This window comes from Cavia porcellus, unplaced genomic scaffold (genome assembly GCF_034190915.1).
Source record: "Cavia porcellus strain 051 isolate PalLab524CR breed Dunkin Hartley unplaced genomic scaffold, mCavPor4.1 scaffold_25, whole genome shotgun sequence".
NCBI lineage: Eukaryota > Metazoa > Chordata > Mammalia > Rodentia > Caviidae > Cavia > Cavia porcellus.
This window is the reverse complement of record NW_026947508.1, coordinates 20,740,146-20,763,424: the sequence shown is the minus strand read 5'-3', so window position 1 is coordinate 20,763,424 and position 23,279 is coordinate 20,740,146. Positions and strand designations below refer to the sequence as shown.

General features: G+C 47.3%; 1 protein-coding gene and 1 long non-coding RNA gene across 4 annotated transcripts in view; one reads left to right on the top strand and one right to left on the bottom strand.

The window, feature by feature from the left end:
• Window positions 1-2,275: 2,275 nt before the first annotated feature.
• Window positions 2,276-23,043, top strand: LOC111757195 (uncharacterized). Its single transcript, XR_002791559.2, has 5 exons — window positions 2,276-2,695; window positions 14,010-14,122; window positions 15,936-16,100; window positions 17,289-17,484; window positions 19,063-23,043. It is a non-coding gene; the product is annotated as an uncharacterized LOC111757195 (long non-coding RNA).
• Window positions 8,744-23,279, bottom strand: part of Wdtc1 (WD and tetratricopeptide repeats 1) — a 61,319-nt gene continuing 46,783 nt past the window's right edge. For all 3 annotated transcript variants that reach the window (XM_023565677.2, XM_003471287.5, XM_063235855.1), the window contains 9 exons: window positions 22,454-22,548; window positions 21,440-21,555; window positions 19,781-19,856; window positions 19,110-19,218; window positions 18,247-18,420; window positions 14,711-14,946; window positions 13,191-13,368; window positions 11,800-11,992; window positions 8,744-10,695 (listed from right to left, as the gene is read on the bottom strand). In XM_023565677.2, the coding sequence (XP_023421445.1) occupies window positions 10,498-10,695; window positions 11,800-11,992; window positions 13,191-13,368; window positions 14,711-14,946; window positions 18,247-18,420; window positions 19,110-19,218; window positions 19,781-19,856; window positions 21,440-21,555; window positions 22,454-22,548 (1,375 nt within the window). In that variant the 3' untranslated portion in view covers window positions 8,744-10,497. The remainder of the gene's footprint in view (window positions 10,696-11,799; window positions 11,993-13,190; window positions 13,369-14,710; window positions 14,947-18,246; window positions 18,421-19,109; window positions 19,219-19,780; window positions 19,857-21,439; window positions 21,556-22,453; window positions 22,549-23,279) is intronic.

Genomic DNA, 23,279 nt, shown 5'->3' with positions numbered 1-23,279 from the left:
AAGCAGTTGTATGAGACCACAACCCAGTAGTACCATGAGGCCAGGCTCTAGTTTTGGAGTGTTTTGGCTTTTCGAAGGATGCCAAGATAGAGAAAAGAAATGAAATCTGCTGAGGAGAGAGGGGAGTATGGAAGACAAGAGGGAAGGCAGCCTATAAAGTCAGGTTAAAGGAAGGAGGGATAGACCCACTCAGGAAGGTGAGAGCTGTGTGTTTGGGCACGCAGTCTTGTTTCCCTTCAATTACTATTCCTCAGTGCGGATCTATGGAAAACCTGTGTTCCTCTTTTGGACCCAATACTTTAATGTATTTCTTGACATTGTCCCTGCTATGTAACTCTAAGGTCCTTGACCTCAGTAGCATGCTAGTACCGTTCCTGATGGAGAGCAAATGTTCACTGTTTATTGATTTGTTTTGGTACCCGGAATTAAACTCAGCCTCACACTTGCAAGGCGGGTGCTGAGCCGCTGAGCTACATCTCCAACCCTGCTCATTGTTTATTGAATGAGTAGGTGTTTTTGTTTTTTAGTAGATGCTTTCCAAAGACATACATACCATGGCTGAAAATAATTCTACCCCATTAAAAATTCTTTGTGTGTGTTGGGGGGCGGATCCTGGGCCTCACATTGAACTACATTACCAGATCTTTTCTAATTTAAAAAAAAATTTTTTTTGTAAGTCTTTTTCCTTTTTATTGGTACTGGGAATCGAACTCACGACTGCCTGCTTGCAAGGCAGGTGCTTAGGCCACTGGGCTAAATCCCCAGCCCCTAATTTTTAAATTTTGAGACAGGATCTTGCTAAGTCATCTAAGCTGGGCTTGAACTTGCAATCCTGCCTCAGCCTCTCAGAGTGATGAGATTACAGATGTGTGCCACCACCCTTGGCTTACTCAAAAGTTCTGAGGATGTCTGTGCCTATCCTGTGGCTTTGCAATGTTTTGATCCCGGAAGGGTAGCAACCAACTTCCTGCACAGGGCTTGGGATAGATTAGGTCTACAATACACAATAGTCCAATGAATAAATGATTAACTTTTAAAATTTTTTTGGTGGTACTGGGGACTGAACTCAGGTGTTCATGTATGCTGCTACTGAGCTATATCTCTACTGCATGAACCTGTCCTTTTTTTTTTTTTTTTTAATTTAGATTGAACACACCCCTGGGTTCTGTTTAGGTACTGGGAAGTGAATAGAGGGCTTCACATTGAGCCACACCCCTAGGCTTTTTTTTGAGATGTTTTTTCCAAATTACTGAATTTCCCAGGCTGGGCTTGAATTTTGAATCTTTGGGGGAACACCAGGAAGTAAACCCAGGGGTGCTGTATCACTGAGCAATCTCTCTAGCCATTTATTGATTTATTTAGATACAGGATCTCAGGACCCCAGGTGAGATAGGAATTTGTGATTCTCTTCCCTCAGTTTCCCTCAGTGCTGGAATTACAGGCGGTCACTAGCTGCCTGGTTGCTGTGGGCCTCTGTAAGGTTCTCCTGGAGATTGGTGGGCATGGTGCTGAGGCACAGGTTCTAACCAGAGCCCTGGCTCCTTCCTTATTGACTGTGTTGTTCTCCTTTCAGCATGGGCAGCTGCAGAAGCAGGGGCATGATGGCCAGGTAGCCGCAGGGAGAAGCCAGCTGCTTCTCTGACTCTTCTGGAGCCTCTCAGGCTTGTTTTCCACCATGCGCTGCCCGCAGGGCCCCTTCTCACACACCCACACACCCACCACTTGGTTCTCACCCAGCGTAACAGCGTCCCTGGCTTCTGTCCTTATCTCCTTTGCTCTTGCTTTCCTTTTCACCCATAGACAGATGGGAAATCTCCATCAAAGGCTAACACTGCCTCTCAAGCTCAGCGGATCACAACAGGGGCCTGGAAGAAGCTCCTTTACATGAAGAGTTTGGAACAGGATTGACAGGGTTCAGAGCTACTCCTCCCTCAACACGTACACTGACCGAAAATAGGAATGACCATCTGGATCCACTTACAGGACTGGCTGAGGGAAAGAAGGGTGGCAGAGTGGGAACTGTCAAGCTGGCAAACCTCTGAGGGTAAGATGCTGCTGTGTGAAGGGTGAGTGGGGCACTTCCTGTCTTGGTGGGAGGCAGGGCATTCCCTAAATTGGTCTCATATAGGGGTCCCCAGGGCTCACAAACCTTCCTCAGGCCATCGATTCATTCTGGCATTTAAGGCTCCCTGGAGTCTGACCCCAGGTTTCCCTTCCAAGCCTGTCTCATTTCCTTCCAACCTGCTTGGAGCTAGCCTCACTGGGCTATTTGCCTTTCAGAACACAAGCCATGCACTTCATAGCTCCTGCCTCTGCTCACATGGTTCTTTAATTGGTAATGCCCTTCCCTTCCTCTTCTACACTGAGTTCAAGGTTTTGGGCAGTGCTCTCCCTCTTTGCTCCCAGCACACGAAGGCTGTTTCCACTTACTGAATATTCATGTGTCTTGCATTAGCATTAGCTGTTTACGTCTGTTTCCCCTTAGAGACTGTAACTCCTTGAAAAAGGGGCCAACTGAATCTACTGGTCCCTGTAGACAAGCCCGGGACCTGCTAGGACGTGTTTAGTGTCCTAGGAGCTATTTGTTGACCACAGAAGATCTCCTTAAGGGGAAACCTCGCTCCAATCAACAACTGTACAATAGTGAAACAGGGCTAGCAGAAGGTGTCAAGCCACAGTGCAGAGGTGCTGCTGGGTGAGTGAAAGGGCAGGTCATCTCTTTTGCCGCCTTTCTGCTAGCGCCATCATTTTCCTCTCTAGCTACGGGAAACTGGGTATCTCTGTGTTATGGCTACATAGTCCTCCATAGTTGGAAGATAACTAACGGGGCCAATACAATGCAAAAAACTATTTGACAAATGCCTGATTTTATAGACATTTGAGTTTACAACCCTTCTTCAGACCTCACTCCATTTTACAGATGAGTAAACTGACCCAAGATTGTAGAAAGCGCAGAATCGGTCTGTGACTTGAGGGTGGGCAGTAAAGCGTGAGTTTAAACATGTAGACTCAGGATCCAGCCAGCCTGCCTAGTGTTTGAACCTCAGCTCTATCACCTTAGGAAAATAACTGAACCAGCTGTCATGTCATCAAGTTCCTCATCTCTTAAATAGGAAATAGCAATCCAAATCTTGTCCTGGTTGAATAGCTTGTATCTGAATGGTGCCTGGTCAACATAAGGATTCACTGGTAGCCACTCTAGCAGATAAAACCGCACATCACTATTGTAGGACCCATAACCACTTCAAAAGCACTGTGATGGGCATAATCTGTGATTTGGAGCTCCTTATAATGCAGTGAGATAACCAGAGTAACACAGTACCGTGCCATTCTGCTGCAGAGAAAATATGAGAAGAGGTTCAGGGCCATGCCTAAGGTCTAATCACAAATTAGACAGAGTTGGGGTTCGGAGGCTCAGCCCAGGGATTGTCTCTTCTGGTGAGTCATTTTAGGGTGACTAAAGTGATGGAGATTAGCCTGAGAGTCTACAATATAATTAACTTAAAAATATGGCTATTTAGGACTAGGACCCATTAAAGGAAAAAAGTATCTGGGAGCTGGAGCTGGAATCATGGAGTGTCACATGGCCGTTGTCATGCCCATCAGAACACCTATCTGCCCATCTTCTCTGCCAAACTCACTTGTATCCCTAGGCCTGACAATACAGCTTCAGCACAGAAAGTACTGGAGAGGACGCGTTTCACAGTGAAATCCAGTGTCCATGGGCCACGCACGACCCTGGTATTTTCTTTTTCTTTTGTACCGGGGATTGAACTCATGACGTTACACTTGGCAGGCAGGTGCTTGAGTCAGAGCTCAATCCCCAGCCCCACAACTCTGGTGTTTGATATACTACAGCTCCCAGATAACCTGGAGGCTCTAGAAGAGTGATGGTGAACCTTTTAGAGCTTTCAATGGTCATAAACAGCTGGCTGCAACACACATTGCCATAGGTTTGTCACCACTGTTCTACGCCAGGCACTCCATAGAAGCTCAGAAAGTATCAGACTTTTTATCTTCTTAAAAAATGACTCTTTAGCTGGATGTGGTGGTGTATACTATAACTCCATTACTCTGGAGGGGGATGTAGCTCACAGCAAAGGCCCTGGGTTTAATTTCCATGGTGTGTGTGTATGTGTGTTGGGGGTTGGAATCCAAGGCCTAAAGCATGCTAAGAAAATCACTTTTCAAGAACTAGACTAATAGGCTGGGACTACAGCTCAGTGGCACAGTGCCTGCCTGGCAAGTGTGAGGTCCTGAATTTGATTCCCAGTGCAAAACAACGAAAACAAAAAAACTGGACTAAGAACCACAGATTAGGGATGCAATCTTGGTCCTGTATTTCATTCTCTGAGGGTCCTGGAGCAAGGCATCCCTTTTCTTACCCCCCTCTGGAACTTATTGTCCATATTTGTGCAATACAGATAGGGCTAGAGCAGTGGTTCTCAGCTCTGGCTGTATAGTAAAATGAATCCAGAATGCTTTAAAGAAATGGATACTTATAGTCAGGAGCTGTGGCACATGCCTGTAATCCCAGTATGGGGGAGGCTAAGGCAGGAGGATCACTGCATGTTTGAGGTCAGCCTAGACTATATGATGAGTTCAAGGTCAGCCTGACTACAGAGCAAGACCCTGTGTCAAAACACAAAATACCAAAGCAAAAAGTAGATACCTAAACTCTGCCTCAGATAAATTAAAACCTACATGAATTCCTACTGGTGAGCGTGGCATTTTTTTTTTTTTTTTTGGTGGTGGTGTTGGGGATTGTACTCTTGTCCTACGCATCAAGCTATATCCCCGTTCATTCTATTGTTGGCCTCAAACTCAGAGCCCTCCTCCTGCCTCAGCCTCCTGAATACTAGGCTTACAAACATACTACCACGTCCAGCCCAGCTCTCTAAAAACAAAAATTTCCTTCTATTCTCACCCTCATTTTCCTTTAGTTTCATCACATTTCTCTCTGTAAATGCTATTTAGATTCATAGTTCTGAACTTCATGACTCTAGTTCCTCCATTTCTTTAATCCTGGGGGATTGAACCCAAGGCCTTCACAGTGACTCACATGCATTCCCCAATCCTTTTTACTTTTTTGGTACTGGGGATCAAACTCATGACGTCATGTTTGCCAGGCAGTGAGCTATATCGTTGGCTTTTTTTTTTTTTTAACTTATTTTTAAATATCGGAAGTAGATTCTCACCAAGTTGCTCAGGTGGCACTCAAACTTGCCTGCCGCTCTGTCTCCCAGAGTATGAGGCTCACAGGTATGCACAAGGCCCTGCTTGCTTGGGAAGTTTATAAGCATCCTGGATCTGGATGATTCTGAGGCAGCCAGGGCTGAGAACCTCTGAACTAGCTAACTTACTGCCTTTTAAGCTCTGCAAACATTTCTTGTATGCCTGTAAACACACTTTAGCATTAGGAGCCAATACCTGTAATTCCAGCACTTGGAAGAGTTCAAGGTCATCCTTAAATACATAGCCAGACCCTGGCTGCCACCACCTCCCACTGCTGTGCTTGTGTCTGTTCTGTTGTAAAGTTATGAACAAATTCCACTCCAGAATTGTTCATACGTCAGATTTGTTTGTAAGCCAACAAAGTGAGCCTTAGGTAGTACTATACACCTGCGCAAGTTTGCAGCTTGACTGTAAGTCAGAGGCCTACTGTGTTTCACTGTGTGGGCTTATGTGAGACCCAAGCTTCCTATTAGCAGAGTTTTGAGAACTTCGTCACACATACAAAATGCTTTAAGAATGTAACATCAGGGCTGGGGATTTAGCTCAGTGGCACAAGCGCTTGCCTTGCACGGATTTTTTTAATACTCTATAGTGTGGCCTTTTGCAGAAAGTCCTATCACTGGAATCACAGAATGTGTTGACTTTTCCGACTGTCTTCTTTCACTACGTAACAGCAACTTTTCTTTTTTGAGACAGAATCTCATGTAGTTCAAGCTGGCCTTAAACTTACTATGTAGCCTACGCTGATCTTGAACTAGTGATCTTTCTGCCTCAGCCTCCTTGGTGCTGGGATTACCAGTGTGCCCCACCATGCCTGGCCCAATAATGTATTTTATAAATATTTTCTAGTTTTTGGCATATCTTTTTCATTCTCTTAACTGAGTTTTTAATTGGAATGAAACTGAACTTACCAATTTTTTTTCATGGATTGTTTTTGGTATTTTATGTAAAGTGTACTGTATGTAAACCTGAAGTCACCTAGACTTTCTTCTGTTATTTTGTATAAGTTTTATATTTTTGTATCTTACATGTATCTCATCTGTTATACTGTTTAACTTTTGTGAGCAGTATAGTGTGTAAGATCAGTTTAGATTCATTTATGATATGATCCTCCCATCTCTCCTTAATTAAATTTTCCATATTATGAACATCTTGCATCTACTGTGTTTCTGGCACAATAATAAATAGGGACTGGTGATGTGGCTCAGTGGTTAAGCAATGTGCCTGCTACAAACAAGGCCCTAGATTTGATTCCCAGCATGAAACAAAAAACAAAACACACACACAACCCAGACACAGAAACAGAGCAGTACAATGCTACATGCCTGTATTCCCAGCAGCTTGGGAGGCTGAGGCAGGAGGATCTTGGAACTCTCGGTAGGCTGTTCAACAGAATGAGACCACACCACAATACAAAAGATAACCTAGATACAAGGGAATCCCTGATGAATTGTAATGGTTCTCCTTGCCTACAGGGATCAAGCCTAAAGTCTTCTCACCAAACGCAGGCAATCCTCTACAATTTGGCCCTTATTTACCCTCTATAATCCAGCCAAACTATCTTACTCAGGGTCAAAGAAAGCATACATAAAACCACACTACTCCCTTGGTCTGGAACACTATCTGTTCTTTGCATGATCTGGAAACAGCTTGAAGTTCCTATAGGTTTCAAATTGGGAATGCAGAAAAATTCCTACCAGCTTGGAGCAGACTTTGTAACACCAACTACTGTGTTTCTGGCAGGACCTCTTTTTTTTTTTTACCTGTCTCCGTATCCAAATCAAGGGTACCCAGCTGGCTCTTGCTTAGTTTTTTTTTTTTTTTTCCCCCTAGTACCAGGAATTATTCTCAGGACCTTATGCTTGCCAGGCAGACACTTGCGTTGCTGAGCTACATTCTCAGCCCTCCTGCCTAGTTCTTTACAAATGTATGAGCAGAAAAATCACCAAGTTTTAGCAGTGAAACTACATTCCTTCAGCACTGTTGGGCATGGTGGTGCACGCCATAATCTCAGCACTTGGGAGGCTGAGGTAGCAGGATTACTGTGAGTTCAAATTCAAGGCTAGCCTGAACTACACAGTAAGACCCCATCTCAAAAGCAAACAAACACAAACACCAAACCTCTAGTACTGAACCACAGTTCCCAAACTGTCTGAAGACACCCTCGTGTCATGGCAGATTCTAGTGGGTAAATTAGGATATTTTAAATTTGAAAGGTATTTAACATTTGTTGTCTACTGAAAAAAACTAATAATTTGTACTTTTGTTATATGTTGCCACTACATTACTTTTAACTATGTCATTTTTTTTTTTTTGTCTTTTTCATTTTTATCGGTACCGGGGATCAAACTCACGACTGCCTGCTTGCAGGCAGGTACTTATGCCGCTGAGCTAAATCCCCAGCCCCTAACTATGTCATTTTAACCTAACTATGTCATTTTAAGAGGTGGAGTTTTCAGTGGATGCTGTGATAAAAAGCAAATGAGAGTCAATGTGGAATAGGAAGCATGGGTGGTGGTTTCTCCTTTGGTTAGAAAATCTGACAAGCTGTGCAGTGCCCAACAGATACAAAGACCCCCCTTAGTAATTGCAGTTAAGATATTATTTCTTCCAGTTTATGTATATTATTTTTTAATTAGCAACCAACTCATTAGGGTATAAATATTTATTAGGTGAGTTGGGTTTGACTACTCAGTAAACTGGCCTGTTAAGTATTTCTTTTGGCTTTGAGGGACCAAGAAAAATTTCCTGTAATGCTAATGGTGGTGTGAGCCGAGAAGTTTGGAAAGCTCTAGTCTAACAGATGATCTGATAACCCAGAACACATGAAAAAAACCACAAGCTGTCCAATCAACTGAATAGGTTATAAGTAGCATTCTTCCCTCCAATAAAATAGAAAGGTAAACAGAATACATTACATGTGGCAGGATTAAGTGCTATTGTGTAAAAATTTTGCTCATTATTTGTGTATGTGTGTGTGTATAAGCAGGTCACAGTGTGAAAAGTGTATTTCTTATTTTATTTTTATTTTTTGTCTTTTTTGAGATGGGGTCTTGCAGTTCAGGCTGGCCTTGAGCTCACTTTGTAGCCCAGGCTGGTCTCGAACTCGCAACAGATCTTCCTACCTCAGCCTCCCAAGTGCTGGGATTACAGACGTGAGCCACCACGCCTAGCTTGAAAAGTGTATTTCTTATATGAGTTCTGGTAAAAAGATTGAAAAGCCAAAAAAAAAAAAGTTTGAAAAGTCACTCAGATTGGAAGCCTCTCGTTTTATAGAGAAGAAAGCCAGAATGAAAGCTGATTATTGCAAATCACAGCCTCTAGTGCTGGGCTTTGTGCTCCACCCTGCTGGGTTGAGTGGTCACTGCTCAGTGACCTTACAAGGTAGACCTCATTGGCTTGTGAAGCATGGTTACTCTGATTCACAGAGCTACAGCGGGGAAGGACCAGGTACCCTCACTTTGGCCCCAAGACCCATTTGCACCCCACAAATGTTACCAGTCACAACTAGAACAAAATGGTTTTAATCAATTGCGTCACCCTCACTCTCCTGGGAGCAGAGCAACAAAAAGGCTCGGCTCCTGCCCCCAGAGGACAGTAAGGCTTATGTGTCTCTCCACACTGCAGGGCCCAGACTGGGCAGGCAGGGGGTGGGAGCCGGAGACAGGGAGGGAGGAAATGGCGGGTGGCTTGAACACAGGAAAGCAAAGGGGCCCTAGCTGGTTCTTGTGTCCCAGGGCCTAGTCTCAATACTCCCGCTCCCCGCTCTCTGGTTAGAGAAAGGTCATGGAGGAGAGACAGGGGAGCAAGTCCCAGCAGCAGGAGAAGCAGCAGCAGCTGTTTCCTTCACCAATAAATATACTTCATTACCAAGCTAGAAGAAGAGAGGGGTGGGAAGTGGGGCTGGGGTGGGCAGGAAGGGGGAGAAGCTGCCACCTGTGTCGCTGGGATTAAAGCAATGAGATGGTGCCAGACCCCCCACCACTAGCCTCACCCCCCTTGTCTTCTTAAAACTGTGAAAAAGCTTTTAACGTGGCCCTCCTGTCTCCAGGGCTGCTCTGAAGCCTGACTGAGAGGAGGCACCTGGCAGAGACAGGGGTGGAGGGAGGGAGAAGAAGAGGGAGAGAAAGGAGGCTGCTTCTCCCCAGAGGCTGCAGCTGGAGGGCTGGAGCCAAGGAAGCACAGAGGGGAAGGGGGAGGGAGAGGGAAGGGAGGATGAATCAACTACGCAGAGCAGCTCCTGAGCAGGAGCCAAGGGGGCAGACGGAGAGGGAGGCTTGGTGGCGGGTGACCGCTGCATCCAGTGTAAAGCTCAAAGCTTGGGGCTGCTAAGGAGGGAGGGCTGAGCTAGGGACTTTCCCACCCCCTCCCCCCAGAGCAGCAGGGGACAGAAAAAAGCCATCACTTCTTTGGTCTTTGTGGCGGCTCAGCACATAGGGTGGGAAGGAGGGCAGAGAGGGCAGAGAAGGGCCCTTAGCAGGAAGCGCCACCTCAGCAGCACTGGCCTGGCTGGGAGCTCTGGCAAAAAGGTCACAGTGAGGCCGAGGAGCGCCCAAGTGGCCAGAGTGGCTGTGGTACAGAAGTGGCTGCATGGGTAGGTAGGGTGTGGTATGGTGTCCCACCCTTGCCAGGTCCCTCAGGAAAGGCAGAGCCTCTAGAGATGGCCAGGGAGAGCAGCCTCAGGGCGGGAGGTGGTGCCTAGGAGAGGGCAAAGAGGCTTCCCTGCCACTGGAGCAGGTAGCTTGGTCTTGCTCACTCCTGGCCTCCAGTCCTTCCTTCTCTTTGCTTCCACCCTAACGTTCCCTGAAGAGCGTGGGAGGGGTCACTAGCCTTGCAGGTGAGAGAGCAAGAGCTGCAACAGGTCATGGCCAGCCTTTCCCAGGAGAGTTCCATTCCCCTTCTTGCTGCCAAATGAAGGGCACAGCAGTTCTTGAAGACAGCATCAGCCCTTTCCTCCCTGATGGAGGCAGAAAGGGTTCTGAGAGAGCCCAGAGCCCTCCAAGGATGTGGATGCAGGAGGTGGGGCAGTTGGAGGGGCTTCCCCTCCTGCTCTTCTGTGCAGGGCCAGTGACAGTCAAGGGACAACCAGCCCAAGAGTCTGAAAGCCATCAAGGTGCAGCAACCCCCACCCCCAATGCCAAACTAACAAAGAAGAAATGAAAACATGGGGGGGGGAGACAATCTGAAACAGAACCCCCCCACCTCCTGCCCAGGGAGGAGGGCCAGCCAGAAACTGGAATGGGGACTGGGACTAAAGAGTGTCTAGCTGGGCCGGCACTGCACCTGGCCCTCGGAGCTGTCCTCATCATCGGAGGCCCCAGCGCCCCCACTGCTCAGGCCTGTGATCCGGTAGCCCATGTTGAGCAGCATCACCTCCAAGGGGTCTGCATTCATGCGCCTTTGGTTGGCCTGAGAGGCGCCCTCCATGTCCTCCACAACTCGGCCTGTGAGGTCTTCACTCTGTGTGGAGAGGGGGTAATGTGAGGAACCCCAGGACACATGAGGAAGGCACATATGCTTGCACTGTGGACAGGGGCAGGGGAGGGAAACACACAGAGTCAACTACCTCGCCAGGAGCATGTGCACAGCAGATGTTCATGGGCAGAAGGGAGCACGAGTACTAAGATAAGCACGAGAAGCACTGTAGGGTGAATCTAAGACATGACCCAACACACCAGGCTATGCACATGTGGGCAGGGTGCACACAGGGTAAAACACAGCAGGATGTACATTGGGGGATGTGCCAAGGTGGGTATGTATTGGGAAGCACGCATACTGGGAAGCACACATACGCTCCACCCCACTCCGTCCTGCTGTACTCCCAACAGCCCCTCCTTTATCTTTCTTTTCACTCTCCTCTCAAGGAGGCTTCTGCAGGCTCCTCTGTTTACAAGTCCAAGCAAACCAGCTCTAGAAGCAGATCCACCTCGTGACTCCTGTCTGCCAGCTGGGAAAGGGCAGGAGATGGGGAAGAGAAGGGAGGGCCTCAGGTGGCTCAGGGCTACCACCCTGGGCGTGGTGGGGGCCACAGCAGTCTAAGCGTCCTTGTGGGCTAGGCTTCACAAGCATCACTTCTTTTCTTCGCAGCAACCTTTGGAGCACTGCTGTCACCCCCATTTTCAGTGCAGAAATGGTTAAGCCTCACAAGCAGTATAAGACTCAAAATTTCCCTCTGACTGCGCAGATGCACTACAGTGGTATAAGAGAAGGGTTCCCAGGGGACTTCTGAGGCACCCTTCTGATGAGGGGCTACAGCTGGTCTGGTTCTCCCTCTGCCACCTTCATCCCAGCTTGTATATGGGCATCTCAACTTTGTAGCTGGCTCAAGGACATGCTCCACGAAGGCCCACAGAACTCCCCACTCTATTTAGAACTTCTAGGACCTAAGGCCTCCCACCTTGACCCAGTTTTGGGGCCTAGCGTAAAAGCTTACTCATCCAGCACTTCTAGGTTCTGCATGGTTTATTTGTCTTCTCAGCCTCAGAGGCTCCGCCAGAGGCCCTGCGCAGAGTCCCTCCCCAGCTTTGCTCCATGGAGCTTTGGTCACCTGGCCCATGTTCTCACCTCTGGTCGGGGGTTCCAGAGTCGCACAACGGGGTCAATGCCACTGGTGGCCAGGAAGCAGTAGCTGGGATGTGGCTGCAGGCAGTTGACAATGGACTCATCCCCCTGGAGCACGCGGACAAGGTTGGTGGTTTCTTTTTCCCAGATGAAGAAGGAGCCATCATCAGAGCCACTGACGATGTACTGAGCATTGCTGGCAAAGGGGCAAAGTGCAGGGAGGTCAGAGGGGTACGACACTAAAGTCTCAAAAGGCTATGTGGGGGGTAGGGATTTAGCTCAGTGGCATAAGCACCTGCCTTGCAAGCAAGCGGTCGTGAGCTCAATCCTTGATACCGATAAAAATGAAAAAGACAAAAAAAAAAAAAAAAAAAGGCTATGTGGCCCAGGGCAAGGGGAAGCAGGGAAGCCTGGAGTCAGTCCCCCATACGCAGGGGTCTGCTTTTGGCCTGGAACTCATAGGACTCTCTCCTTGGCAGCTGCTTATCATGGATCAGTGACTACTTGTGTCCCTTTAAGATAGTCTCCTTCAAAAGTAAGTTATAACCTCCTTGGTGCCAGGTTTTTTTGTTTTTTTTTAAAATATCAATCATGGCTTCAGTACTATTGAAGTTCTGCCTGGCCTAGAACTCATTTGTAGTCTAGGCTGGCCTCAAACTCATGTCGATCCTCCTGCCTCAGCCTCCTGAGTGTTGGGATTATAGGTGTGTGCCACCATGTCCAGCTTTCTAGGTTTCTTGGATCCAGACTCCAAATCTAGTGTCTACAGCTCAGGCCCTCACATACTACTCACAATATTTAGAGGGGAGACTGATGATGAAGTTTCTGATTCATGCTCATGTGTTTCCCTTAGCCAAAGAAACTCTAAACTTAATCTATAATGGAGGGTTGAGACCTGGATTCTATCCCTTGGTAGCCAGGGTGCAGTTCTGAGCATACAACAGGTAAGCCAAGAATCTCAGTCTCTGAGGGCTCTTGCTTTATCCTCCTGTAGCATAGAAAATCTTTGAGCATCTGAATTTAAAAAAAAGTAATGTCTGCAGGCGTGCAGTTGTGAGTTCGATCCTCAGTACCCCCCCCCCCCACCAAAAAAAAAGTAAGGTCTGGCATATGCAGACAGATGGCAGAGCAGGGATAAAAAAAGGCCCAGGCCCTGGACCGGATGCTTCACTTGGGTTATCTCATTAGTTTCTGTTATGGATCCATAAGTAGGTATGGCTGGTTTCATTTTGTAGATGAAGAAACTGAGATGGACAGAGGTGAAGCCACTTGCCTTAGAGTACAGAGGCAAAACTGCAAGCTGATTTTTTTCTAAAGCACTGTGCCCTCAGTGTGCCCTCTAAGCACCTGCTGCCCAACAGAGCCCAGAGCCCCTCCCAGTCACAGCCTCAGACCTGCCAAAGAAGTTGGCCTCCTTGATATCCGTGGTGGTGTTGCAGTGGCCACAGTAGCGGAACTGGTAGTCGTAGCTTCGCTCTCGCAGCACCATCTCATCTTCTGAGATGGAATCCTTGCGGCTTGTGCTTCGGAGTCGGACAGGGCCGCCACCACCCCCAGCTCCCTTCTTCTCCTCTGGGGGCACAGATCAAGGAAAGGTGAGAGTCCTGTCCCTCCTTCCCTAGCCTCCCAAGGCCCTCTTTCAGCCCAAATACTGGCAATGTAAGGCTGCCTGCTTTGACTCTTACTCTGGAAAACTGGGAAAAAGTTGTAGGAAAGGAAGATACATCACTGGGCTCTGCTATCTTTTGAGGGTATTTAAAAGGACCTTTGATGCAGGAAGAGTACTGATTCAGGTCTCCAAGTAAAGGCCTGGAAGCCCCATGGATGCATAGGCTCAAGGTATGTTTGTGTGGATGAGAGAGAGGCAGGCTAGGACAATGGGAGGCACTAGCAAAGGGAGCTTGAATGGGTGGTTCTTACAGATAAATTCTTAGCTCTTAAGGCAAGAAGGGTCAGTTTTATTATAGATCCCAACTGTGACATTGACTGACAGGTAAAATCATGCTAGTTTTCTTGGTTCCTGAAAGGGTCACTTTCTCGCTTCTTTTGGAGACCTTGAATATGCCGATACCTTCCTCAGCTGCTTTGTATCCTCTGTACGCCTATCATCTTGATTCTATGTCTCTTCCTCAGGATCCCCAGACTGCTATCATGCCTCTCCTATATATTCAACTCAGGGCCCTGCCTCTTGTCCTTCTCTGTCTTTCCTTCAGGACTTGTTCCTTTACTAGGCTGTGAACTCCAGCAACGGTGAAGTCACACCTGATCCCCAGGACCAAGCATGGTGCCTGCTAACTATTCATTAAACAAATGAACTAATCCGAAGGTGAGTAAACTGCAAAGGAGAAAGAAGGAGGTGAGGATTGGTGTCTGCCTCCGGTGAGCTCACCTTCCATGTTAATAGACCACACGACTATGACCCAGGTCACTCTCCAATCCCATGTCACGATCTATGCAGATGAGCAGTGGGTTCAGAGAGTGTGCTGTGTCCGTAGCCACCACTGGGTAGAGCTGATGGCACTGTCTACTGCACCATGCTGCTGTCTGCTGCACCTACAGAAACCCCAATCAAGGCAATAACCAGCTCTTGCCTCTTAGCCCAGTGGAGCTTCCATGGCCCTGTCTGTGAGCAGGTTGGGAGGCCCAGGTGGAGCCCACATGGCCCGACTGGGCTGACTTTACTTCTACCAGGTGCTTTGAATATGTTATAGCTAATCCTCAACAGAAACTCCCAATGGGAGGTGTTAGTGTTTGTCCTTTTCAGGTGAGGAAACTGAGTCTCAGAGAGACTCAAGGTCCTGTGGTTTCTGAATCAGCATCTGAATTTAGACCTCTCCAAACCCAGAACCATGCCCTCTCCAGGTCATGTAGCACCTAAATAGGTGACAGTAACCCTTCTTCAGTGCTCACTTACCACCATCATTTTTGGAGAAGAGGGCAGCTGTGATGTCACGGCCCAAGGCATCACAAGCACTGCTGTGGGCCTGCTCTGGGAACTTCCCTTTGAAGTCATCTAGGCACTCCAGGGCCTCAGCCACATACTTGAGCTCAAAGAGGCAGCGAGCCAGGCGAAAGTGTGCCTTCAGGTGGCATGGGTTTAGGGAGATGGCCTTGAGGCAGTCCCTCAGGGCATCATAGTGGTCACCATCCCTGGGAAGACATGGGAATAGTTTGGAGGTGGGGCTAAGTGGTAAGCAAGGAGTACTCACTCAGTTTCTTCTGCTTTCCGTGGCCAACACAGCCCACCTCTGACAGATTTCAGGGTGAGGGGAATGAAGAGAATCCTGATTCAAACCAGCCCTCCCTCCTGGGAGCATGCTAAGAAGCAAGCCAGAAACCTTAGGGCTTGGGGGTAGCAAAAATGATGTCAGGCTGCCCTCTGCTGGGCCCACACTGCAACTGTGCACAGCTCACCCCAGGCACCCGCAGCTCTGCAGCAGAAGGCCTGGCATCCTGCCCATCTCAGGCTCCCCAAGCCCTCCTTCTTTTCCTTCATCCACCTCCTCAAATACCCCTGCTGGCCTTCAAAGCCATATCCAATGCAGGGGGTCCTCAAGGACAGTTCTGTGGTCTAGGGAAGCCAGAAGTGCCAGGCCAGGGACTCAGGGTCTGACCAGCAGGCAGCAAGCACTCAGCCAGACCCCCCTCTGTCCTGGCTGACTGATCCGCAGCAGCTGTGGCCTCTACCTCCTGGGGCTGGAGGATGGGGTCGGACTGTCTGGCAGAGTCAGCTCTCTGGAAGCTGATGGTGAGGGGGCTGTGAACGCTCCCAGTCATTCCCACTCATTTCTCCAACCTAGTGGATGAGTATGGATGAAAGGAAGTGGGAGAGTTTTTCATTTTGGGAGACGAGAAGTAAGTGGGAGGAGATAAAAGAAGAAGCTCCTCCTTCTCCCACTCTGTGCCAGAATAAAGGAGGCATGCATCCCCAGCTCCCAGAGAGCTGTTCTCGCCTCTTGTCTGGAAAGCCAGGCAGAACACAAGAATTGCTTCTCCTTAGAAGTATGTATTTTTTTCTCCCCTTCAGGGTTAGGGTGAGCTGAGCCAAGCCAGAGATGATGGTAAGGCTCACAACCTTCCTGAATGGCCAAAGCATGCTTGACATGGGAAGACTTCTCCTACCCTTTCTCTCCCTTCAGCACTTATAGGGAGCACTCAGTCTTGAAGCAGCCATGCTCAGACCAGGAACCAGCAGCATGGGACAGGAAGGAGACAGAGCTGCTTTGACGACAAGGGCTGCGTCAGAATGAATGGCTATGACGAAGGAGCAGACGCCGTTTGGAAACCCAATTACTGCCTGCAAGGTGCCCCTTTGAGCTCCTGGGGAGAGCCAGACCAGGGACCAGTCAGGAGCCAGAGGGTGGTCTGCATCCAGAAGCAGATGGTAGCCCTGGGGAGATGGGCCTGGGACAGAATGTGACATTCTAGGGGTCACTGGCAAACATGTGGAGACGGAAAGAGAGAGCAGGCTGGCCTTAGGGCTCACCATCCTAAAAACACTGCCAGATCAATCTCCCTGAAAGGACAGCCCCTCCACACATCCCTCTCCTACATCAACACTCTCCAGTAGCTGCCCATCATGCACTGAATCCAGGCCAAACGCCACCGCTCTGCATTCCAAGCCCTTCCCAGGCCGGCCCCAGGCTACCTCACAGACTCATCTCCTGCCAGTCCCTTCCCCAACCCTCTGCTCCAGCCAAATGGATTTGCTGTTCTGAAGCAAGCTCTTCAGTCAGTCCCCAGCCCCCACGCCTTTGTTCACACCATTTCATCTCCCCGGAATGTCCTTTCCTACCATCCCCTCCTCCTCTTCATCTTCTTGTCTAATTCTGCCCACACTTCAAGCCCATTCAGACATCATGGCTTTCTTTTATTCTTTTTCTTTTTGCAGTGTTGGGGACTGAACCCAGGGCCCTTGCACTAAGCTGTATCCCTAGCCCTTTTTATATTTTGAGACAGGGTTTTGCTAAGTTGCTAACTGCCCAGGCTAGGCTTGAACTTTGATCCTCTGCGTCAGCCTCCCTGAGTGCTGGGATTACAGGTGTGCACCACCATGACTAGCTACTCTGCATCTGATCCAACTTTTCTTGATGCCAATAGCACTTTAAGCTGAATGTGGTGGTGCACACCTGTAATCCCAGCACCTGGGAGGCTGAGGCACTTGTATTGCCATGAGTTCCAGGCCAGCCTGGACTACATAGTGAGTTCAGAGCCAGCTTGCACCACATAGTGAGACCTTGTCACAAAAAAAAAAAAAAAACGAAACAAAACAGCACTTTACCTGATCATCAGGCTTACTGCTTTCTGCCTCTCTGATGCTGAAATATGGACTTTTATCTCCTGACTAAGGGACTCAGAGAGACAGAATTCTGTGTCCCTAGTATACAGCATTTGACAGGAGCTCAGAGAACAATTTGAGGGCACACATGGATTGGAAAATCACCAATCTCTTTTAACAAGAACAAAAGCATAAAACTGAACTCTCTGTCTAGAGCCTTGGTGAGGACTGCCACATTCTACTCAACTGTTGGAACAGAGGTGAAACAGCTAAGGATGGCCCTAAAATAGTCACCTGCAAGATCTGAGTGTCTCCTGAATCCTGCATCCTGGGCAAACTCCTGATGCCTGAGATACGGCTTGAAGGGATGGCATCTTCCCTACCTCCTAATTACGATCCTGTTCACTTGGGTAGGTTTCTTAAGCTTCCCCAGGCCTGCCTAGTTTCAGCCAGACGATGGCACACCAGCTGGCCTGTCTGTCTGGGCAGAGCCGACGGATGCCAGACGGAGCAGAAATGGCTGTGGGCCCAGCTCTATCCATCTCTTGGCCCTGACTGGGGGATGGGGGTCTGCCTGCCTGCTTGCCTGCTGGTGCTGCAGGGATAAGGGCTGAGGCCCCTGATGGTCTCCAAAGATGGGGGGCTCCTTGGACCTACTATCATATCCTAGCATGAGCCATGCTGGTCTCAAATCTCTAGGACTTCACTTGTGCTTGGTCTAGTGGGTCTAGAGGATAGAAAGTAAGCCCCGGGGTAAAGAGTTACAGGATTGTTTTAGACATGTATCAGCTAAATTCATCAAACTCTTTGTTTCCACCTACTAAGATTCTACAGTTTCCTCAAAGACCAATTTAAATCCTCAATTTTGAGTCCAATTCTCTAACAACTAGATTAACCATTCTCTCGACTACTACTTCCTCAGTGGCCACAACACTTGCTAACGCAACATGTTGAACTTCCTTGGTGCTTGTGACCTGAGACTTGGTGTACCTGTCTACACTTAGCCTGGTGGTGGGGAGGAGAAAGCTGGGCTCAAGAAACCCTAAGAGATAGCAGGATGCTACTACTACCTTTCCGGATGTCTTGGTAACATGGATCTATGAGACCCACTGCCTTCTGATCCAGCTGCTTTATCCCTTTTTGGCCAAGTCCCCTCTGTATAGCTCACTTACCACTTGCGCTTCATGTAGGCAGCAGCTCGGTTTCCATAGAGCATGGCATTGTGAGGGGCCCTCTGCACAGCTTTACTATAAAGCTGAATGGCCTGGGTCCACTGCTGGCAGGCAAAAGCCTCGTTGGCTTGCTGCTTCACACGTTCCAGATATGGAGGCAACTCTACTTGGGGGCTGAAGGGGAAGACAGTCAAGTCAGACCAGTCAAAAGAGAGCAGAACAGCCTTCAGGAAGTTTTGAATTCTACCCTAAAGCCCATACTGGCTTTCTTAGCCCCTAGAATCTGCAGTGTCATCTAGAAGAGGGGACCATTACTGTGAGAGGGAATCAGCACAGTTCCAAACACTCTGAGCTGGTGAAAAATATGAGAGGCAGAAATAATCAAACACTTGGGCATGATAGTAACTGATACCACCTGCCTCCATGCTGATCTGAACTTTACCACCACCCTGTCTCTCCTATGGGTCTCTTTATGGAGAATTTTGTTTCTCTCAAGGGATAAAAAATTTGAGCACCTATATATACACAAAGTCCAGCACAGTGCCTAGGGGAGGACAGAATTATCGACTGAATAGAGAATAATGTAATAGGGGGAGGTCCACTCATGTGTGATCTCTTTTTGGAGTGCTTAGTGTTAAAACAAAGCTAGCCCCTGGGTCTTACTCCAGCTACCAAGGCACTAGAGCTTCAGTCTCAGCATGATTGGTATCCTCTGGGACCACTAGCCACCCTCTTATGTTTGTCTGAGCTAGTCTCTACCCTCTGGCCTGGTTGCAAATTAGAAGGAAGGTTAATAGGACATGTTCTTTTCTCCAGCCCATACAGGTCAGTAAGGATGGAAGACTAGACAAGTCTGGCCTCACCTGACATGTCCTGTATTCTCTGGCAGCCGGAAGCCATTGCTGTGAAGATGGAGGCCATTAGACACACCATTGGACACACCGTTGGTGGACATTTTGCCATTCTGGACTTCTGGAAGGGATGGAGAGAAAGTAACAAAAACAACTCAGGAGGAGTTCCTCATTTCTTTTGGCTTTTGGCTTCCATCACAGGGTCTGATGGTTGCACTATTCTCCCATGGTAACACCCAGTGCCTGAGACCAACAGATCAATGGGCAACAGCATAAAGAAAAGCCTGCGCGCCCTCTGCTGGCTGACTGAGGACACAGTTTTAGTTTAATTTTTCCCTTAGCTTGAATACAGGATGGGGATGAGGGTTGATGATGCGCCTGCATCAACTATATGCATCAGGAAGAAGTCAATAAACAAGGTTGAACAGAGGAAGGGCAACTACCTAAGGTCCTCAGTAACCAGGACATGGAAAGAACACACCTTTTTAGAGGAAGCAGAAAATGGGGCATATATCGTTGACCTACGATTGTCTTGTTACTGTAGTAATAGGGTCATTTAAGAGATCTCCTCCTTTTGGAGCATTGCACCCAGAGTCCAGAGTAAAGGGCAGACTTCTCAGCAGAGGTAGAAGGTGCTGAAGTTCCCCAACCCACCTCAGCAGACACAGTAAGAGAGAACTTACCCCCGGAGGAATGGCATTTTCTAGGCAAGAGGAAGGTGTATGGCCTTTGCTTGTAGGTCAGGTCAAACAAATAGACCTAGAGTTGAGAAGCCAAGAAGAGAAATGGAGGATGTGAGGCAAGGATGTGGCTGAACCACTAGCAAGGTCATGATGGTTCTCAAGAACTAGGGTCTTGCATGCAGTAAGCACTGATTATGAAGCAGATGAGCTAGTTTAGGAGGTATTTCCTAGAAGTGAACTTCAGGGAGGAAACTATTTCTAGCTTCTGGTCCTTGGGGTGGGCTGTTTGATTTACCCAAAGCCCTGCTGAATTACTGTCATTAACTAGAATCGTAAGTTTAAATTGGAAAGGTCTTCAAAGATCCCAAAACTAAATGTCTCATTTTATGGATGAGAAAACCAACAACTCAGAGAAGAGGCAATTTGCTTCAAGTAACACAAATGAGTTGGGCATGATGCCTGTAATCCCAGAACTCAGGAGGCTGAGGCAGGAGAATTGTTGTGAGTTTGAGACCAACCTGGGGTACACAGTGAGTTCAAGGCCAGCCTAAACTACATAGTGAGACCCTGTCTCAAAAAGGGGGTGAAGCTGAAGATTTAGCTCAGCAGTATGAGTGCCTGCCTTGCAAGCACGCGGTCGTGAGTTTAATCCCCAGTACCCACCCCCCCAAAAAAGTTTTAAAAAATTAAAGTAACACAACTTCTCTCAGTAAGAAAATATTATCTATTACTAAACATTTTTTTTCTTTTCATTACTGAGAATCAAACTCAAGGTCTTCACAATGAGCTACATCCCCAGTCCTTTTTAAAAATTTTTAGACAGGGCCTTGTGAAGTTGCCCAACCTAGGCTAAAACTTGCAGTCCTCCTGAGTCAGTCACCCAGCATGCTGGGATTACAGGCATTTATTACCACATGCAGCTTCCAGCCCTTTGCTTTTGTATATATCACACATTATAAAGTCATCACCATTTCACCTGACATGTCTCCTATCAGCCTGGGGAAGGACATATTTGCATTGGTCCCCTCTGTTTACAATAATGCTAGTCACAGTGAGTGGCTAGTTTTTGAGAATGAATCAATCTATACAAGGATTATGAAATACTCTGAAAACACACAAAAGGTTTAGCAACCTGCCATTATCAAAGAACATTTCTGCAAGTTGGCTCTAAACCACAGCCTGGTTACATTCTCTGAGTCCCACTGATTTCCTTGTAGGAAAACAGAAGATAGGGAAACTGAGGCTCAGAAAAATGAAGAGAAGTGCTCAAAGTCACAGTAAATAGCTATTAAACAGAAGACAAATGTTTGAAAATAGGTCTGTCAATTTCAAAGTCTATGTTTTCTTTCTTTCTTTCTTTTTTGGTTCCAGGGATCGAAATCATGATCTTGTGCCTGCCAGACGGGTGCTGTGCCACTGAGCTAAATCCTCAATCCAAGTCTATGTTCTTAACCAAATTATAAGACATGAAAGGGGAAAAAAGAGATCAGGTTAGCATACCTCTCCAGGAATCTTTATGTCACTTCTGTATTTTGCCATATCATTTACAATGAGGCTGTGACTTTTGTCTATCTCTGGGAAGTGACAAAAAGTATGTAGCCCTGATGGCTGGGCATGAGACAGTGGTGGGGCACAGCCACTTTAGGCAGCTGAACTTACCTGCTCCCCTCCCATGTTGACTAGCAGCTCCGTGCCGTTAGGGCTGAAGGTCACATAGGTTGCAACCAGCACTCTCAGACGGTTGTTATAGTCAGGCAGCTTCACTGGCAGATGCCCTGTAGAGAACAGACCAGTCAGTCTGGAGTGCTGCTCCTAGTCTTCCTCAAAGGGGCTGGGGATTATGTGAAGATAGCCCTACTGAAAACGTTTGCAGTCAACATCATAGGAGATACAGGTATTAACCCTTCACTATCAGCACTGGGTCAGTTGTTTTATATGCTTTATCTCAGTCATTTAAAAAAAAACCCATTTTAGGGGCCAGGGATTTAGCTCAGGTATAAGCACCTGCCTGGCAAGTGTGAGGTCATGAGTCTGATCCCCAAAAAACAAACAAAAAATCAAAATAACTCCCTACCCCATTTTATAGTAAAGAAACTCATCAAGATTAAGTAATTTGCTAAAGATTGCCTAGCTGATCAATGGCAGGATCAGGATTAAAATCCAAATTAACTAGGTGTGTGGCACACACCTGTAATCCCAGCATGTCTGTAATCAGAGCACATGGGAGGCTGAGGAAGGAGATCATTGTGAGTTCCAGGCCAGCCTGGGCTAGAGTTAGTTCAAGGTCATCCAGAACTGCATAGCAAAACCCTGTCTCAAAAACAAACAAAAAAACAAGAAAAAAGAAAAAGACCAAATCTGTCTGACTCTAAAACCCTTGCTTGAACCTGGGATTTAACTCAGCAGCATAAGTGCTGCCTGGCAAGCACGAGATCATCAGGAGTATGAACCTCGGTACCAAAAAAAAAAAAAAAGAAAAAAAAGTTAAATTACGTACATGTAGCAACTCTCTGCAATGAATGTAATCATTATGAACTACAAACATGTACTAATAAACATTAAAATAATATTTAATTAAAAACCCTCACTTGTGCCACACTGTGCCCCAGGACTACCTCAGAAAGAGTGAGTATCCAGCCAAAAGTATGAGGCCAGAGCCAGGCTGAGGCCTACCTGCTACATAATACTGGGCTGCACCATCTGGAAGGGGTTTCTGCCTGTCACAGAAGGTGTGCACACCTGCTGAAGGGCTCTGCTTCATGCTTTTTCTGGTGGGAAGGAAGATCACACAGGTTAGAATCCTAGCACTAACCCTGCCTACAAAACCAGAGGCTTCCCTAGAGGGAGCCTAAATCTGTGTCCCTGAGAGACACAGAAGATACCTTCTTCCTTATTTAAATGACTCCCAGGTCTACCCACTAGACAGCTATGGATAAACATCTTAGTGTTTTACCAGGGACGTCCTGTAAACTGTCTGGATCCTCAGGACTACCTTGTTATTCTAACTCATAAGGAAGCTAAGGATGAGGGTCCACTTCAAGACACACAGTGTGGGAAGGGCAATGGTGGTCTCTCAAATCTGTGAATGAAAGTAAAGCAGACCACACACAGCTGCACCTCTCCCAAGAATCACAGAAAGCCCAGACTTCATGAGCTTCTCAGGTCTGGGACTTATTGGGGAACTGGGGGACTGCTGTGTATATTTTACTTTTTCTTTTTTTTTAAAAAAAGATTAAAATAAAATTTCATGTATAAGACTATAACTCTGTATACAATCAATTATTTATTTATTTACACTTTTTTTTTTCTTTTTTCCGGTACCGGGGATTGAACTCATGACCACCTGCTTGCAAGGCAGGTGCTTATGCCACTGAGCTAAATCCCCAGCCCCTACAATCTTTTTAAAGTTCATAGGCATATACACATAGACAGAAACATACTATAAAAAAAAGCAGAGATGGCAACAAGGGAAAGTGGCAGCAGATGCCAAGGGACTTGT